This window comes from Homalodisca vitripennis, chromosome 1, assembly GCF_021130785.1.
Source record: "Homalodisca vitripennis isolate AUS2020 chromosome 1, UT_GWSS_2.1, whole genome shotgun sequence".
NCBI lineage: Eukaryota > Metazoa > Arthropoda > Insecta > Hemiptera > Cicadellidae > Homalodisca > Homalodisca vitripennis.
The window spans coordinates 185,028,958-185,049,520 of record NC_060207.1 but is presented as its reverse complement, the minus strand read 5'-3'; the positions used below and the strand labels follow the sequence as shown (position 1 = coordinate 185,049,520).

At 30.9% G+C, this 20,563-nt stretch overlaps 1 protein-coding gene across 1 annotated transcript in view; it reads right to left on the bottom strand.

Annotated features, from left to right (window-relative positions):
* Positions 1-6,218: 6,218 nt before the first annotated feature.
* LOC124352879 (hexosaminidase D-like) overlaps positions 6,219-20,563 on the bottom strand; it is a 305,479-nt gene continuing 291,134 nt past the window's right edge. The window contains exons 4-7 of the mRNA XM_046802595.1: positions 18,581-18,703; positions 15,771-16,012; positions 10,974-11,271; positions 6,219-9,788 (exon numbers count right to left, since the gene is read on the bottom strand). Coding sequence (XP_046658551.1) covers positions 9,441-9,788; positions 10,974-11,271; positions 15,771-16,012; positions 18,581-18,703 — 1,011 coding nt within the window. The 3' untranslated portion in view covers positions 6,219-9,440. The remainder of the gene's footprint in view (positions 9,789-10,973; positions 11,272-15,770; positions 16,013-18,580; positions 18,704-20,563) is intronic.

The following is a 20,563-nucleotide window of genomic DNA, read 5'->3' as shown; positions in this document are numbered from 1 at the left end:
AACAAACTATGACTTTTTAATTAACGAATGTAGTTTTGATGGCATCAGTATCTGCAGAAATACCATTTCAGATTAGCTAAAGTAATCATAAGTACTTCGCTGTTCAAACATAATTTAAATAAAGTTTGATTATGTTATGTAATTTGAAACAAAATACATTTCTTTTACACATAAACGTATAGCTTCACTAAAATACGATTTTAAAAACATAAAACGTTATTTAGTTCGACATTATTGATCAAAATTAATTTAAACTAAAAGCGTGTTTGGAAATTAATTTAAAGTGATTAATTAATTTAATTGCGTTTGGTTTTTAAATAATGGCGGCAACAACAATAACATTGTATAATGTGTTTTTTGTTTCACAAGGAGTCAAACACAGTTATCCTTGAAATTAGTAAAAGGCAAGTAAGTGTTATTGCTTTGTTTGTAATATTTGATAAAAATAGATATTTTTTATTTGATATTACTTGTTTTACTTGATATTATTACTATAATATCAAGTATATTATATTATTACTATATTATATTACTTATTATTATATTATAAGCAAGTATATTTTATTATTACTATAATATAATATTACTTGATATTATTGTTTTCAGTATTTTTAGATGGTTGTGAGTATTGATAATAATTAATTCATGTTTCCATTGTGTTGGTGGCCGCTTATTATACAGCAGCCCCAGCCATTGTTCAGTTTTATTACACTACTGTCAAGTTTCTTCTTTGTTCCAGGGTCACGTGAATAACTGCACTGGAAACTAGTCCTCTTCTGGACTTCGTGTTGGTGTTGTTGTACATGATTGTACAGGTGTAGTTGGATAAGTTCTGTAAAACCTATTACCTTTGTTTTTTACTTTTAAAACTCTATTACTTTTTGTCATCTTGAAAAGTCATGACAATATATAACTATAACAGTAACCACAAAACAGATTCAAACTATATTATTCACACAGCAAACATTCATAACCTATTTTTACTGAAAATATAAACAAACACTGACCAGACCACATAAATACTGTCTGCTGTGATGTTTTGATTCAGTCACTGCCTGTTGAATATCATGGGTACGCCAAGTAGTAAGCACTATAATAAGTGTATACTAGTTTGGGCCAGCCTGATGCTCCGAATTACGCTTCAGAACAGGAGACATCGACTCTTTTAAAATTAATTAAAAATACTTTTATACAGTACATGTATATTTTTTATGTTCAAAACTAAATAAACAACACTTTACAAATAAAAAAAATTAAACAAGGCTGTAAGTGTTCTCTCCTAAAAAAATAGTTTATACAAGTCTTTCAAATCTTTATTTTTTGCAAATTCATTTTATACAAATACACATAAATTACCGCAAATTTAAAAATCTCTATAGTTTTGAATTTGAGAACTGTTGTAATATAATTCAGTTTTTCTTACATTTTTATTTTAAATGTTACCAGTTATATAATATTGTTAGTATGTTTTTTTTCTTATGACTTTTTCAATTTTTTTTCTAACGTTTCTAAAGATGAGGCCAAATATATGAATGTATCTACAAACGAAACTGTTATAAACTTTCTTGGTTTTTTACTGCAAATTAATATCCATAGTCAAAATCTACAGAATAAATTATAAATTTTTCATCATTATTTGCGATTGTATCAACATTTCCATATTGTTTTGTTAATACTTTCAAGTAAAAATGGAATATTTTCATGACGTTTTAGATTTAAATAACAAATATTGTGAGGTGTGACTCTTTTAATAACAAATTTATGAATTTTATGTATAATTTTACTTTCTTCAGTCAAATATATAAGTTTTTGTTTTTAGAATTATATTTTTTGCTATGTATCTTGACGGTTCTTTAAGTTATTGAATAATTTTTTTTTGAGCAATTGGGAAATCTTCTTCATTTTTTGCTCCATAACATATAGGATGGTTCATTTCATTTGTTACATTTTACACTAAACATAATGAAAATCCATAAGGAATATGTTTATGAATTTGTTAGATGTAGATTTTCAGGGTTATTTTTTGTAAAAGTTGTTTTTTGTTCAAGTTGGAATTTTTTACAAAATACTTTTAAAATCCATATAAATTACATAAGGATGAAAAAATGTCTTTTGATAATTGAAAATTGTGTTATTTGACGAGGAAATGCATAATTGGTTTGCAAACTTCGTAATTTTTACAAATTTTGAATGTTCTGATAAATCTCTAGATTTATAAAAACGGCTTAAACGTTGTCTACGTAACAATTTCTCAAGTTAACTTTTGAGTAATTGGGAGAATACAAGATTATTGAAGTCTGTTATAAAAATATAATGGGATTTTCTATCCATTTTTATAAACAATAAATCAACATTTAATTCTGTTTCACAAGTTTCCGATATTTGTATTAGAAAAATATTGAACTTTTCATCATAACTATAATGTTTAATATTCCTGTATAGTTATATAAAAAAATGTTACATCTTTAAATGCCATTGGATAGACAAATCCTGAAAATATTTTGCATTCACAAATTCTTTATTATACTTTGTACTTTATTATTCTTTATCAGTAGGCCTATCTTTTTCCAGTTTTTCAGATACACATCAAATAGCATAAATAAAACAAAAATCATCTTTATTTTAATAATATACAGGTTTTTAAAATTTTTAATCTCTTGCGGTAATGCAATAAAAGATCCACCATTTAAAGAACCGTGTTTATTTAGTCTTAACATTGTTTGAAAACATCTTTTTAAAGTCCAACCAAATCCTTTATTTGATCGGTTATTTTTCTCATGAATTTTAATTTGTTCAAATTGATTAGAAATAAACTCATTAATTTTAAAAATATACTAAGATTTCCATTGAAAAAAATATTATAGTAGTTTGAGATTTGTTATTAACTAATATTCTCTTACATTCACATTCAAATAAATCAATGATCCATCTAAGAGAAATAAAATCTTTTAGAACTGGCTCAGCATCTTTTGTAATGTAGTGAATGCATACCAAAACTTGCTCCTAGGAAGAGACATCCATTGTTTCATTGCCTAGGATTAAAAAATGACCACTATTTATCCCTTGGACAAGTTTTCTTTGAATCAAATTTCCACAATTATCAACAATTAATCTTGTTTTGCACATCAGTGCTTGTTTAAATTTCGCACACATTTACTTAAATGCTGCTTGAATTTTGTATCAGTTCCAGCACGAAATCTAAGTAAAGCTCAGAACTTTCTATTTTTATTTGGAAGTTTTTTTACAGTTAGTGGCCCTCAATCTCAATGACCACAATGGGGGATGTCATTTATTCCACAAAATATGATGGTATCAACAGTAGACCTCAAGAACTCACGATTTTGCCCTTGTCGTTGACCCTTTTAGTGTCAAGTAGAGTAGCTACATCATTTACTTTACCACTGTATAGTCCGAGGAATTTTTCGGCAGTGATTTTTGAAAATTTATGGTAGTCCGAATTAGCATAAGCTGTGAACTTTCTGTTGCGTCTTTCCATTTTCTAAATGGAGCAGCTACCAGAAACCCCATGTTTTGATGAGTTTCTTTGCTAGTATATTAGATCCAAAAGCAATACAGTTTTTGCAATATGCACCAACTTTCTCCTTAGAATATGCAAGCCAAAGTCACTTCTTTAACCAGGTTTGTTGAAACTTAAATCTTTATTGTTATGTTCACTTATAGAGTAATTAAGCTTTTTTGGGTCAAAATATTATGTTTCAAAACGCTGGTCATAACCTTTTACTGCCATACAGACTACCAGATATTACATATAATGTTTAAAGAAGTAAGGTCTTTCCTTACATCTATGTCCTTGTCTTCACAGGCATCAGATGTTGGAGAGCAGTAGCTGGTTATTGCGTGTGTCTCTTCATAATTTCAAATAAACTCACATTAAAACTACACAGTTATGTTGTATATGACCAAGCTAGCCATCTGGACTTTGTGAGAAATTAACATAAGCATTTTCTAAACCTTGTAAGAGACATATCCTGGCAGCAACATGCAAGTCTTGGTATAATCCATCATAAGGGATTATTAGCTTTCTAACACTAGCACGATTTTTATTAAGATTTATATATTAAAAAGGATGTAGCTCACCACATATGGTACACATATAACTCATTCAGGTCAACCACATGTTAACCACAAGGATGGGCAGGAACCTTGGTTAACAATACTAACCAATAGAAAGCCTGGAAAGCAAAGGTGGGAGCTTCAGACCAGGGCGGTGTCATCCAGGGTATATAAGCTCTGTAGAGCCAAAAACCTCTATCCTCTATCTTCCGATCTTTCAGCCCTCTCTGGTGGATTTGCTAGTCAGGCATATCTCTTTTGTGTCCCTCGATATGCAAAGTTCAGTAATAGTTTGGAAGGAAGAGACAAATTGTCTCAACTAACCATAATGCTAAAGTTCGCAGTACTGGGCCTGCTAGGCGGTAAGTCATATCTGCTGACTGACATGTAGTTCACTGTCTAATCTCGCCTTTTAAAAGTAAATTGTAGTAATGCAGTTAATTAAAGTAAAGTAAAAGATGTTTATAATTTGATAACTGATTAATTATTAATAAAGTATCATCCCAAAAAGGTTGCTCACTTATTTGCCATCCTGATATTAAAAAGAGTAACTAAAATAAGTAATAATTTTGGGCTGTTCAGCCGACACACCACCCCCACACATATAACAGTTAAATGCAAGTTAAAAACTGAATAAGAAACATGATCTTATCACTCAATAGATCTTATCAACAATGACTGCCATTGCTTCCAAATGAAACTACTTAAAAGAAATAAGAATTTCTGAGCTTCCCGTAATGTTTCGGAGAGGGGGGCCCTAGCCCCCTCCTGGCTGCACCACTGCATATCGACTAGTTACAACAGTGGCCATGGCTGTTCTCAGTTTGGTTAAGTCGTTGATTTATGACCACATCCAGTTCCTCAGCTCGGGCCACACCTAGTTTTGGTGTTCAACTCGTCACTACATGTGACCCACTATATTGTGTAGTCATAAAAATTAATCTTTATCCATTTGTGGCTGGAAAGTGCTGCAATCTCTTGACCAAATAAGTAGTTAAATTAATATCTCTCAATTTGCAGCACTTACCATGATAAACATCATTCAGAATTATTTTTTATCCGACTATCAGTGTCACTGTAGCTGCTATAGTGTATCCTATCTTCTTATTTAAATACTAGTGCACTTGGTGGAGACAAAGCTCAAAATATGGAAACGAGTTTATATTCTGTTGATACTAGAGACCTAATTGAAACTAATTGTATTTTTCTTTTACAAATAAAAATACTTTTAAAACAGATCAACATAAATAACTTAAATTTACCTGTTATTTGGTTTGTTTAATAGCACATAATAAATAACCAATCGATAAAGTTTCAACCTTGAAGCTAATAAGCTTTGTAAATTATTTGAGAATTTCAATTAAATCTCAGTCATTTAAAGAGCCGAAGGTCAAATATTGCTATTTAAATATAAGTAAAAGTGACGTACATGGTTACACAAGTGCCAAGTGCTGATGCAGAACAGCCAGTTACTAACACAAACACCAATTCATTTTTTTGGAAGTTATTTTTCATTTCATTTTTTTCAAAAAAAAACACCAATTTCTGATGCAAAACACAGCCAGTCATTTAGACAAGTGCCGAGTGCTGATGCAGAACACAGCTAGTCACTACGCAGGGCTCGGTGAGCTGAGACGACAACTACCTTAGACTAATAATCTGAACTGAGCAAGAGATAATGTTTTCCACATCAATAGTCTTTGGTCGCAAAGGGTTAAGTAGCTAGTTCACAGCAACATTTGGCTGGCATATTTGTGATGCTCACCAGTTGTTGAGAAAATTGAAAATCGTAAATGTGATGCTCTTTGGTTGTTAACTTAAGAAACTAAATTGCAAAAAAGCAGATCTTCGTCCGTATATATGATTTAATTCAAATCTGTAGCTCAATTGACGTATCAGAGATTTTTGTATTTCCCATTTTAAATAAAGCGTTATACCCAATAATCCTTACCTAATCAACTATTCTGTTTGTGTTTAAAACAGTGCAGAACTAGCCGGAATCCAATGTTAGGAAAACTTGCTGGCTATGAAGAATTGCAATTGCAGTTGATAAGACTAGATGTTCCACTGGTACTGAAAAACTATTTGCTGAAGACTTATTTGATATACTATAGGAAGGCATGGAAATAAAACCAATTCCATCATCTAAATATAGATTTATTATTAACTAAACATAGAGTTCAGATTTAAACATAGCAAACATTACTTTACTACTGAAACACTGATTCCAAGATGTCTCATCTCAGTTAATTTTTTGCCATTTACTGCACTACAAAGTTAGTTTATTATATTATACACAGTCATCCTCTTATTGATGGGAGTATCACTAGAGAAATCATCAATTTAATTAGTATTAAACTCATTCATTAAAATGTTGATACATAAGGTTGTTATCATGCCACTTTCTATAGTATGTTATAATTTTTATCTTTGGATTTAAATGATAAAGTTAACTCATTTTCAACTAATACAAAAAATGGTCTTGTTGTGGCTAGGAATGTCCTAACTACCACATTGTTACGTTTTGTAACAGTTTTTCCGACCTCATTTTAAATTCATATGATAAAAATTTAAAATTACAAAAAATACATACATTAATAAAATTGCAGAGCAATATATATTGCAATTTTTATCTCATTTAGTAGTCATATTTTTAGCAATACTTAAGTTATAGATTTACAGTTTCTTCAGTAAAATTATCCCTTTTAAATTTGCACTTGGTTAACCACATAAGAGTTTGAATGATTGATTTGAGCAGTAAAGACAGTATGTGCTGGAAAATACTGGAATTTTGTATTACATAGGATGCACAGTGTCATAGTACAATACTTTGTTATCTAACTTAAGGGTCTTTTTTATACAATAACGATGGCCTAAAATATTGAAGTACTTAACTCAATCTATAACAATGTAAACATAAAATAAAGGACAGATGAATTTGGTAACAAAACTTTATAGACTGAATGGACAGAGCTTTACTCGTGGCACAGAGTTAGTTCAGTAAATGGCAAAACGCACATGTAAAAGAGGACTCGTACTATAACATCCAGTGTATTTAAAGAAATAATAATTTTTTGAACACTTATAATATTTTAAAAAATACGAGTAATAAATTCTTAATTTACTTTTTAAATAGTATGTACATTTCACAACTAACACATTATATAGACTACAGCAATTTCAGTTAAAGTATTTAATACTAGACCCTGGTTGAAAATAAAAAAATTCCTAAAAATAGGTGCAAGTTATTCACATGAAAACAATTAGTGCATAATATTAAACATAAATATAGTTTAAAGTAAAAAAGTAATAAATGAAAATAAAAAAGCAGAAACCACACATTATAGTATTATGTTACAAATTCATAAATGTATGCAGTAAAATAATTTGCTTAAAAAAGATTTAACAATATTTTTATTGCATAATGTTTTAAATTTTTAACTAACCAAGGGTTTGAAAAATAAATTTTTATATTCAAAAGAAGAAGTTTAAAATTATTAATCAATTGTAGCTAAACATATTACGTAAATTATTGTATGATTAACTTTTAAAAGCATGGTGTCATAATGATTATTAAAGGTGAAAACTCATATATTTTTAATAACACAAATAATTATTATTAAGACATTTCATAAATAATGCGTTAACAAAATTACCTTATCACAGCCTTATTTGTCAAGTAATTTTGTTCGACATTAGTAATAAATGTAATAAATAAACAATTATCTAATGAGCTCAAACTAATATTAATAACAGTTTAATTGCTATTACTAAATTATTAAGTAACTGTAAAATTTTATTACATCATACACAATTCAAATTACTGATTTACTTAATTTAAAACATATAAGAATACAAAAAAGGGTATTTTTTATCAGATTGAATATAATTTTAATTTAAATAATCATCCAACAAAATGTAGTAGAAAGTAAAAAAGTTAAATTACAATTTTATAAAACTTTAAAACAGAAGAAGCAGACAACAGTAGGAGATCAAGGAATACATTAGCGTATAAAACAAAACCACCCAACAAGACAGTTCGAGGAAATACTGATTCTAAGCTTTGGCTACCAACTTGAGGGGTATGGTCCTGACAAATTATGCTAAGAAATAATGCCACTTAACAACATTTTGTTATTTATAAGTATATACACTGCCAGTGATGAGCTTAAAATGTGATAGTCTTTTAATTTACAAAACTGGACTAGGGCTATGTAAGCTTTCACAAAAATTACTAATAATCCAAAGACACCTACACTTTTTTATTACTTGATTAATATACTTACAGAATCATTATAACTGATGTTTTTGAATTTTTATGGTAAATTTGAGTTGTCTTCTAAATAAAAACTAAAACGTAAAGATCACATAAGATTTAAAGTTTTGAGTATTTCTTCATACATTCAAAAACTAATATTAAAACTTGATTCTAAAATAGCAACGTGACAAGTAACAAAACAATACTAATCATACATTTTTCTAAAAAATATAAAAGGTGTTAAAAGGCAGATTTTGATAAAATAGAGAGCTTTCAGGAGAGCGTATTAAATTTTAGCAAACAAAACAATGATTATAAAATTAAATATGTAAACAAGTAAATAAATGAGTTGAGGCAAGTAAATAAAGTTACAAATAAATGACAAAGTATAACAAAGGTTAGTTGTTTAAATTAAACAACTCAAAAATAGGCAAAAGCTTACAACTTTGCAAAACATTTCAATGACATTATAACTGATCAAGTACAGTTGCGTTAAAAATTATATTGTATAATAAAGCGGACAATTTGAAAAATGTTGCCATCCTAATACGAAAAGGATCCAGTCAAAATAATTGTCTGGTTTATAATTATTACTTAGATTAAGACATTTTAGCGAAGTCTATTCAGCTCATCATTGTTCAAAGAATAGTTCGTTTCGAAGAATAAAGTTGTCGTATTCAGCAATCACCACTGGTTTACAACTTCAAAGCTGCTCATTTGTAGGTTGAATCCCGACATAAATACATCATGAGTCAGGATTGTACATAGAAAGAACTAAGTTTAAAAAAGTCAATACAAATTCAGTTCGCCTCAATATTTACAACACAGGAATAGTACTGCTAGATGAGATTGACCATGCAAATTACAACTACATTTATATCACAATGTCGTGTCTAGCGCCGAATTCGACCTCAAGTATTTGACACTGTCCGTGGCGCAGTTTACAATAAAAAATAACAGAGATGTATGCTAGCAAAGTACAATGCCACTCAGGGAAAAAACTCACTGGTACGTTTAAAGATCCCAAATCCACTTTGTCCCGATGGTACTCACAATAACTTATCAGTTAGTATGAGTTTGTTAGGCATTAATGCCTGTATTAATAAACTCATCCTGGTGGGGGAATAACGTTGTCAGGCATAGGAACACCTAACCTTTCCAAATCTCGGAGAGGAGCGAAGGGCCTCTTGGGCCAAATACGGAACGATTTGAGCATTGTAGCATCTTTCTGCATGTCTTCCAACTGCACCACCATCGGGTAGAGCTTCTGCTCGATCCACTCCGCCACTGTGTACGCGTCAAAGACCTCTGCTAGGGCATCCTTTGCGGAGTGAATGAGTGCAGTGAGCGAGTGAGACAGTCGAGGATGATCTTGCATCAACTCATCGACACGGATCGGGCTGGAGAAGTTGGTTCTCACATTGTAAGCTGTCATCCATCCTCTACTCTGCCTTACCTGTAATATTATTATTGTTAAATAACTGTTGTGACATGATTATTCCAACAAAAATATATTTATGTATACCAAATATTCACAAAATAAAGGTATTGTCATTACGTAAAACTATACATGATTTAAGACTTAATGACTGATCGACACTCATTCGTTAATACAATTTTGAGTATTACCTGTTACAAAATTGGTACATTTAAAAATGTGAGGCCAAAATCAGCAGAAATTTAAGAAATTGCCCAGTAACATTAAAAACCCTCCAAAATTATGAATAGAAATAAAACGTGGTCCAGCCTTAGTCAGTTAAGAATCTGTTAGAAGAGGGAAAGTGCTTGAGTGTTGATCCGGCAGTAGGGTTGAACAGACTGTTATGTAATGAACTGACAAAACAATTCTTGGCTTTAAATTCACATGATGTTTTGAAAGGACAACAAAAATGAAAACATTTTGCCATCACATGTGGTACAAACATGCACACTGCCTAAAAACAACTGTTAGCAAGCCACGAGTGCAATTAGGGTAAAAATCGATTGAGAACCCCCCTACTGTGAAGTACATGTTGTTAATGGTTTTTCTTCGCTCTAAAGGTGTAAAAGCAGTTTAAATTTACCATCAGAATTGTAAAGTATATGGACAAAACATTATAGGTGATGAAATGCCATGAAATGAGTCAGAGCAGTAAGAGATGGCTGAAAGAATTTTAATGATGAGAAACAGACTCTCAATAATCAACAACGATTTGGTGCAGAACATGAATGATAAAGAGATAATTAACAGACATTTCATAATTTCTTTGTTATCAGAGGAGTTTCCTCAAGTTTCAAGAAGTGTTCTCTATGAAATTTATATTGAATGTTTAAACAATTGAGAAACATGTTTTGCAGTATGACAATGTCCATCCACATGTGGCAAAACGAACTCAAGATCTCATCACAACAATTTGGCAATCCACCAAACAGTCCCAATTCACCATAGCGATCATTATTTTTTTTTTATCTACAGAAGAAGTATCTCGAAGGTCAGGGCTGTAATGATAACAGTAACAAAAAATGATTGTGTTGCAGTCACTGTAAAATCAGGTGGCATCTTCTATGACAACAGTATAAAAAACGTTATTTTTTTATATGATAGTGCCTTACTATTGATGGCAATATGTAGAAAAGTAGAATCAGTCTACCCCAAACTCACCGTTGTGACCAGCTCACTAACTTCCCGCTCGAGCCCGTTGAGCCGATAAAGCAACTTGAAGAAGGTGTGTCCGGGGAACGCGCAGCGTGAGAACTGGTCCCACAGAAATGGATCGTTGTTGAGGTTGAGGAACATGCCGCGTTCGGCTGAAGGCCCAAACATACCACAGCTCAAGCCAGTGTTCAACTTGGTACGCAGCGACTGGTTGAAGTAGCCATGACTGGTGGCCAGCAAGTTGATGGCTAGCGAGGGCACAGCAGATGGCAGTAACTCACACAGTACAGAAAAGTGGTCATATCTGTCAACAATCAAAACCAATCATTAGATAACTTTACACAGTACACAGTGTCTCCAATAAATTTTAGTAACTCATTGGTATTGAGGAAACTGAAAATGTTACAACTGTACACAAGTGTGGTGATATACTCTTGTTAACAGGAAAGAAAATTCAAAACAAGAGTAATCTGCAAGAAATTTTAGTTCTTTTCTATCAAAGTCGGATGAAAGGTAAATTATATATATGGTTAAAATATCAAATTGAAGATGTATTAATAATAATTCTAATAGTAAATTTGTTCCTAAATGTTGCAGTAGTTAAATCTTATGACTGAAAAGTTTAGCTAAACAACAAACTGTGCAGATCAATTTAGTTCATTCAAACTGTAACTGAATAAAAATATTGCTCAATGAACTCAATAAAAAAAACTACACATTTTATTGTGATTGATAAATTATATGTATATAATTAGAATCAGTTTTCAAATTTGAATTTTACATTGTTTTTATAAATTTTACTTTAAGTTATCCAATTTATAAAATAGCATATAAAATATAGGTAAATATTCCCATTTTAAAAATCAAGATTTACAATTGTTATTTGATCTACAAACAACATTAATCACTCCAAATTTAAAGTTTCTTATACTAAACCTGTATGTATGTCAATTTTTAAATGGATAATATATTTATAACAGAACATTATGATTGCAAATATACAGAAAACTTTTCACAAAATTCTGTTATGAGGTTGTTTGCAATATATCAATCACTATAAAACAACTAATATTTTTCAATGCTTAACCTTTTTATTTAGAGTACTGAAATCACACGAAATATTTTATAAGTTCCATAACACAAATAACAAACACAAAACATTAATTTTCTATTAATAAAGTTGCTGAGTCTTCCTACTATAGGCATTTGTTTTCTTCCAAACATATGATTCTACAATCAGGACTTATCAGAGACATTTCCTGGCTGAAATGCTAGAAGATAATGCTTATCAGTTCTTAGATACTATAGCCAGAACATGCAAACATTAAACAAAGTATTATGTGTTTGTTCTATTAATTTTATCCAGTTGTAGATATGTCCATGTTGTTAATTAATAAAAAGACTGAAGGTAACAAAATGGTAAGGATGATCATTTTTTTTTAAACACTACTTTTTAATGGAATAGCATGTTATGAACCAATGAGTTAGTGAAATATACCAAAATATATTTTGGTTTGGCCACCAAGTATAAATGAAAGTTGTATAATTTTCTATGACTTGGACTTCTTGGCAACTTACTTTAAATTGAAACGAAAATCTAAATTTTGCGAATACTGTAAGATAAAACAAAATATTTCAGTACAAAGGTAAACAAAGTCATGGAAGTAAATACCTGACTTAACAAGAATTGTGACATTCAAAGGCCTATAAAAGAACAATGATAAATAAGGCACCTTATACGATAAATCATTAACAAAGCAACCTTCAAACTTAATAGATATCAAAATCTGATAATTTGTTCTACTACTATTATTATTTATTGCATACACTACAAAAAGTGACACAATGTATATATAGACCCTAAAGATTTTAGTACACATAAGAATGGACCTCACAAAACTATGAAACATATTTTAAAACTATATCATAAAATATTGCTGTGTTTATGTCCTTATCTGGTTTTCATTCTAGTAAGAGATTAGTTCTTGACTTTTTTTTAGATATGTTACAGCTGAGAAAAATCAGATATTTTCCAAATTAATAAGTTCAAGACTACGGCTTAATTGTGGACTTTTATATTTGCCGTTGAATTCAATAATAATGGCAAAAAACTGTAACTGTTTTTTTACGTTAAACATCTAAGTATATAGAAAAATGTATGTAGGCTTTGCAATTCTTCACAAAAAATGTATTTCAATATGTTTTTTCATGTATCCCAAATTTAATGTTGCTAATATGGAACTAAATTCAAGATCGCTGCTAGTAGAGTTAGCTATTAATCAGGTGGTATTGATCAAGTTAAGAACATCTTACAATCAAAACTAAACATCTTTTGTGAAACTTGGTCATATTGAAAATACACTTAGTTCATTTTTGTACTCTAAATTCTAAATTTCATGTTCAGATACAAGTAAATATAAAATATTCTAAATAATATAATTAAAAAAGAAGTATATACATTGAGCTAATAACAATGTTACTGCAACAAAGGGAAGTGTAGCTGAGGACAATGAGTTCTTGTAGAATGTAGAGTGTCCAGAATAGTTACAGAGAACGGTTATTAGACTGATTTATGTGCTTGAAGGGTGGATTCTGTTTGTTCAAGTGTGATCCTGCAACACTGTTCTACTTCAATAACACTAAAATATTTTGTGAATTGTTCACTAAGAAAATATACTTGACTTGACCAGGATAGCTGAGGCCTATGTGTTCTCGAGGAGTGCCCAGAATAGATCCAAAGAAGGGTTTTTACACTTATTTATGTGCTTGAAGGGTGGATTCTGTTTGTTCAAGTGTGACCCTGCAACACTGTTCTACATCAATAGCACTGACATATCTTGTAAATCATTCACCCAGCCAATATTTCAGAGCTAGTTAGCTACACAGTGTGAGTTTTATTCCTGTAAGCCTCTTTTGTTTATATTAAAATCGTACAAAGTTTGATTTTATCCTAATTATCTCGTAACTCCTGCACCCTACGTAAGGAATGTTTAGTAATTTGCAATTAATTAGTAAAATCAGTTTTAATTTTCTTTAACCACACATGAAGTTTAAATTAACATTATTTATATTCTTCTTGTACAGAAATTCCTATTTCTATTTTTAGGTTCTAAACCTTAATTGCATAGCATATAATGAGCGTATATGCTAATAAACTAAAATTGTACTCTTTATAAAACTATTTATATAACTTTGTTCCATCTAACGTTTGTAATCTTGTACTTAGTGTTGTTATAGTTATAAATTTGAATAATGAGTCAAATTTCATTATTTGCCTGTGTTAAAATAAACTCTACATTTCAAAACAAGGTCGAAAACTTTGTACATTTAACCTTAATAAAAGATTTATTATGTTTTTTAGCTAAATATTATTTTATTTATTATATAACGAATCAACAATGAAACAGATATATCTATAGATAAATGTAGCCTACAGTGAGTTTCTCAACAAAAGCCTGCAAAACCAGCCAATTTCACCATGATGCTTACTGGCTGGCTGCAGCATCAAGTAGCTAGTGCTCAGTGGTAAATATAATTAATTAATGTCTTTTTGAAAAAATGTTCATGTTCATATCCTGAAATTATTTGTGGCATTTTAACAATAACTGTGACACTTAATGAGGCAAATGCAACTTTCTGGAGTTTGATTTTTTTCCCCACCTTTGCAACATTTAAATTCTTAACATTTTTAAAGCATTTTAGAGAATTTTCATTTTGGAAAGTTATAACGTCTGAATAATAAGATTAAGTTCAAAATTCTATTACTTGCCAGACGAGAACGTTGACATTTTGTAATTTTTGTTCATTAGGAGAGTTAGTCTTTTAGTTAGTTCATAAACGTTAATACAACCCTCAGATTTTTTGTGGCATGTTAACAAGCAACCCATATCTCTCATACTAAGTATAGTAACAATAATAATAATTGCTTAATTTTTGTTCCTATTGATGAGTCTTTGAAAAAAATATAAAAGATTACTCAATATTTAATATGTGACTTATAATAATAGCAGCAAGATTACTTCTTAAAGTATACTTCACCTAGTATAAGTGGCATGATAACATGTGGATTAGTGAGCAAATAAAGAGAGAGTATTACAATTTTTAAAATTTTGTTAAAATAATACTCAACAAAATTAACATGTTCAACTTATTAATCCATTTAATGTGTGACTGCTCCACTATAAATTTGTAAATAGTAAATCTAATTTTACAAATTATTTAAATTCTTTCTGATGCAATGTGGTTACGGTTCTATTTGCATTTGTTTAGTGACAATTATTTTATGATAATACTTATATACTATAGTTTGTTTGAGAATGTTAATAGTTCCTCATTACACAATGGTTTTGTGTACTTTTGACAATAAAAACAAGGATTGAAAACTTACTCTTCCTATGGATTCCTTGTTTTTGCTGTGTTTGTGCTGATGCTGTTATTCATTAAAAGAGGAGTATTACCTTAAACAAATATTTCACTCATATTTTTACCAAAAATAAAAAGATAAATAACTAGAAGCAATTTTCTCCTGAAAGAGCTCATTAATTATCAAGAATGCTGATAAGTAATTATATTAAACCAAAGAGCTTTCCAATTGGGTTCATGATTATTTTTAATGTGGTGTGGTGTGTAAATTGAATTATTACAATATATAACCCTGCTACAACAGTAAGTTTGTAATGCTGATTTTATCATTCACATATGATCTCATGGGACATAAATCAAATAACATCAGGGATTAACGTTCTTCGTTCGATGATGGAACAGTAAAGAAAGATGTATGGAAGATAATAGGGAACTAATCACCTCTGCCACCCGGTGACTGCAATTCCCTGAAAGCCTCCCTTGAACTTGGGCCCCTCAGCGGCCATGACCTGCAGCCAACGCAAGTTGTTCTCCAGGTGTCGTTTCACATTGGGGACGTACAGCGTCTCTCCGAACGCTCCCTTGAATGCACTGGCAGCCCACACGCGGGGAAATATAGCTGCGAATTTCTCCCACACACTGGATGGCACGAAACGGTACACATCTTCTGCGTATACCCACACCTATAAAATATTTGTTTTAAAATTTCCATAAGTGTAAGAGTAAGAAGAAACCAACTATTACACATTCTCTCGTCATCATTGGAAGAGATGTAAACAAAATTTCCAAATGCATTGATATGAATGATTTCAACTTATAGAAAGTATATCTGTATAAGATATATCAATTAGATTATATAACATATTTTTTACTTGTACGAGTAGATCTGAATATTTATGAATATGGTTAATTCATGAATATTGTTTATAAAAACAACAATTTTATAAGAAAATAAAATGCTTTTTCATCCATGATTAAAATGGATTTGGTCCATTACAAACCAACTTTTAATCTAATTAATAATCTAATAATAACTTTAATAATCTAATTAATGTATTTTACATTGATAATTGTAAATAAAAAGTTTTGTTAGTTATCAGAAAATTTTTATTATCAGCATAGCGCACACTTCTTAAAGGAGTTTATTGACATAAATTGAAAATAGCATTGGGCCCAAGATTGATCCTTGTGAGACTCCGAAAAAACCTTAGACCAATAAGGGGTAAAATTATAGTAGTTTTAAATCTAGTAATATTTTATACTCTTATACGATATAAGAGTTATATCCTTATTATCTAACTTGTAAGGTCATCAATGACTGTTAATAGTCTGCACTTACATTTCTATGAGAATTTAGTTTTAAACCTTACACCTTTAAAATTCATGCATTACAATAACTTACGCTATTAAAAGTTTTTCAATACATAGTAATTTTTTATAATACTGTATTTAGATACTCTGCAAAGATTTCAAGATGATTTACAGTTTTTAGATTACAAATTTGAAACACATTATAATACCTGAATTAAGGTATTATTATTTATACATTAGTATACATCTCTAATGACTTAGTGGAAAATAAATTTAAAAGGAATACTTTTGACAGTGACTCTTAATTAGGTTCCAAACAAATATAAATGCCTTCTAATAAAGGTTCACTTACAATTGTTAGATCTCAGAAAGAAATTATAAAGTTGTAGGATTGTGAACATTTTAAAGTTTTTACAGCAATAGCATTTGTTTGGATTAAACTCGACAACTTTGGAAAATATATATGTACTCTCATTTTCATAAGTGTTAGCACACAAACTCTACTTTTCATTGACCTCTACTGGAATCAACATTTCGCTGTTTCTATCTCAGTAATTGTGACATGTATTACATTTGCACAATCACTTGGCATTACAGTTTACACATAACATGTCTGCTGCACCAGATTAATGTAACAGTGACATGTACTTCAACAATGACAGTATGATCCGAAACTGAAACAATGACATAATGTCAGTTAATTATGTGACAGTACTACCACCTGATAATTCCATTCTGACTCCATTTCATCTCATGTCACAAAATTACGTTTCATCAATTTTAATTTCAAAGTATAGAATTCGAAGCGCTGAAGTTGTTATTCATTAAAATAGGACGCATTACTTAGACAAATATTTCACTAATCTGTTTGCCAAAAATAAAAAAAAAAAATAACTAGAAGCAATTTTATCTTGAAAGAGCTACTTATCAAGAATGCTGATAAGTAATTATATTAAACCAAAGAGCTCCCCAATTGTGTTCATGATTATTTTTAAACTCCTCAAAAGTGCATATCACATACATCCAACATTATTAAATTATGATAGAAGCTAAACTGAAATAAATAATTAACGAAAAAAAGTAAAACTGTCTGTGAAGAAATAAATTTATGTAGTTGGATACCTGAATTAACATCAATATTATTGATGAAGAACTGTAACAAAAAAAACTCAACTTTCACAAAGAAAACATTGTATTTATAAATTACAGTCAAACTGGAAACGGAATTAAGCAATAACAAATCATAATTATTAGTAGGTAGATATGACACTGGCCCAACAAGAACAGCGGAACAAATAACTGCACAAATTCTTAGTGATTAAATATATAATAGAAATATCCGACAATAGAAACCCGCTGGGATGGTTTAGTAATTAGTGTATATCACCAGCTCGGTTATCAATAAAGGGTCGCCAGTCCAGCCTTACCGTAAGGCGGCTATCTCATCGTTTCCGGGTATTTTCCCCCGTCCAATAGACCCGTATATGGCCAATATTGCTGAGACGGACTAGTCGTAAGTTATTTAAAAACGTAAGTAATAAAACAAATTGTTATACAAAAACACTCCTTCTAAAAATGTGCACAGCAAATATTCTTATTTACAGATGTAATGAAAATATATAAATTGGAAAGCGTATTTTAAAAAGTCCATAATTGAATTAATTAGAATTGTAATTAAAAGCAAGCATTGCCATAATTGACTGTATTTATATAACGTTAATTAAGAGATGAGTTTTCTTACTATTGATTCCTGTTTCATAAAAAAGTGGCTAAAGTAATATAATCGCGTAATGGGGAAGAGGCTAACTGAAAGGAGAATGGTAGGAAGAAATCCAACAGTATAACTCAAAGAAAGTTGGATACAGTATGGTGTTAACGAATGTAATAATATAAACCTGATACAAGCCCCTAGGCATAATGAACTTCCAACTCCGACTTACCATTGGCTCCACAAGCTCCCCTATCCTGAACTGCTCCAGACTGATGGGTGGAAGATGTCTCAACATGTCATCCCATATCAGTGGGACTACATTAGCATACTTGGACCTTACGTACTGCGCCACCTACAACATACAGTAACATGAGCATCGGCTCTACAAGCTCCCCATCCTGAACTGCTCCAGACTGATGGGTGGAAGATGTCTCAACATGTCATCCCATATCAGTGGGACCACATTAGCATACTTGGACCTTACGTACTGCGCCACCTACAACATACAGCAACATGAGCATCGGCTCTACAAGCTCCCCATCCTGAACTGCTCCAGACTGATGGGTGGAAGATGTCTCAACATGTCATCCCATATCAGTGGGACTACATTAGCATACTTGGACCTTACGTACTGCGCCACCTACAACATACAGTAACATGAGCATCGGCTCTACAAGCTCCCCATCCTGAACTGCTCCAGACTGATGGGTGGAAGATGTCTCAACATGTCATCCCATATCAGTGGGACCACATTAGCATACTTGGACCTTACGTACTGCGCCACCTACAACATACAGTAACATGAGCATCGACTCTACAAGCTCCCAAATCCTGAACTGCTCCAGACTGATGGGTGGAAGATGTCTCAACATGTCATCCCATATCAGTGGGACCACATTAGCATACTTGGACCTTACGTACTGTGCCACCTACAACATACAGCAACATGAGCATCGGCTCTACAAGCTCCCAAATCCTGAACTGCTCCAGACTGATGGGTGGAAGATGTCTCAACATGTCATCCCATATCAGTGGGACTACATTAGCATACTTGGACCTTACGTACTGCGCCACCTACATCATACAGTAACATGGCATGCAGTGTGTCTGTGTGTATTATCGTATGTACCTATACTAAAAATGAGTTTGTTCAAACATGTTAAGGGAGTTAGTTGTACAGCATTACTATAAGTACAAAGTAAAATAATTTGAGTTCATATTCATATTTTTAAAGAAAAGGTTATAATTTCAAAAAGTTTGCCAAGAATCTTTGAACTTAAAAATGAAAAATTGTTTTAATGCAAGCTTAAAAGTTAACACAGATTTATACTAAATAAATTTCATTATTCACAATTAACATACATTTATAAATAATACTTCAGTACTCTTAAAATTCTCCGAGTAAATAATAATCTTTTGTGAATAATCATAAAAAATAATATATTATACTTTATTCAAATGCACGTACTTTGAAAAGTATGTTGAGAAAATTCCAAATGGATAATCTGAAATGTTTTACCACGGACATCATGGACAATCCGCAAAACTAAAACGCTTTACCGATAATTACGTAACATACACCAATCAGTCAGTGTATTTGTTGTCTTGATATGGACATCGAAGAACATAGGTACATTTAGTGACAGGTATTTGAAGAAAATAATACAGAGATGATAAGACGATACGAAATATGATAACGATACAAGATAAGACGATGTGTAAATAGTTGTTCCTAAATAGAATGTAATCGATTAACCCAATATTCACAAGTATGATTTAGTGAAGCCTCGGATATCGTAATATTATAATTCGTGGTTTCAAACTTAATATCGCTGTTACTTAAAATTGAGCTATGACAATAAATGTTACTTACATTCATATAATAAAAACACCAATTGGACTTAATATGTTAGAGACACATCGTTACACATTCGTTTACTCTCTGACACTGATATCCCTTTTTTTTCTTCGCTGGGATGTGTAATATATCTTTGTTAATATTTAAAAAATTAAAAAGTAAACAATGCTAACCACCTGACAATACTTAAATACAAATTTAATTTTTAGAGGGAGATGGCAATACCTTTTATTGCACCTAACCTTCAATATTTCTCTGAATGAAAGTTTTCACATTTACCCCAACTCAGCTGGAAACCACAAATACGAGAATTAGATTGTATGTTCTCATATATCCACCAAGTTTCTGATAAAA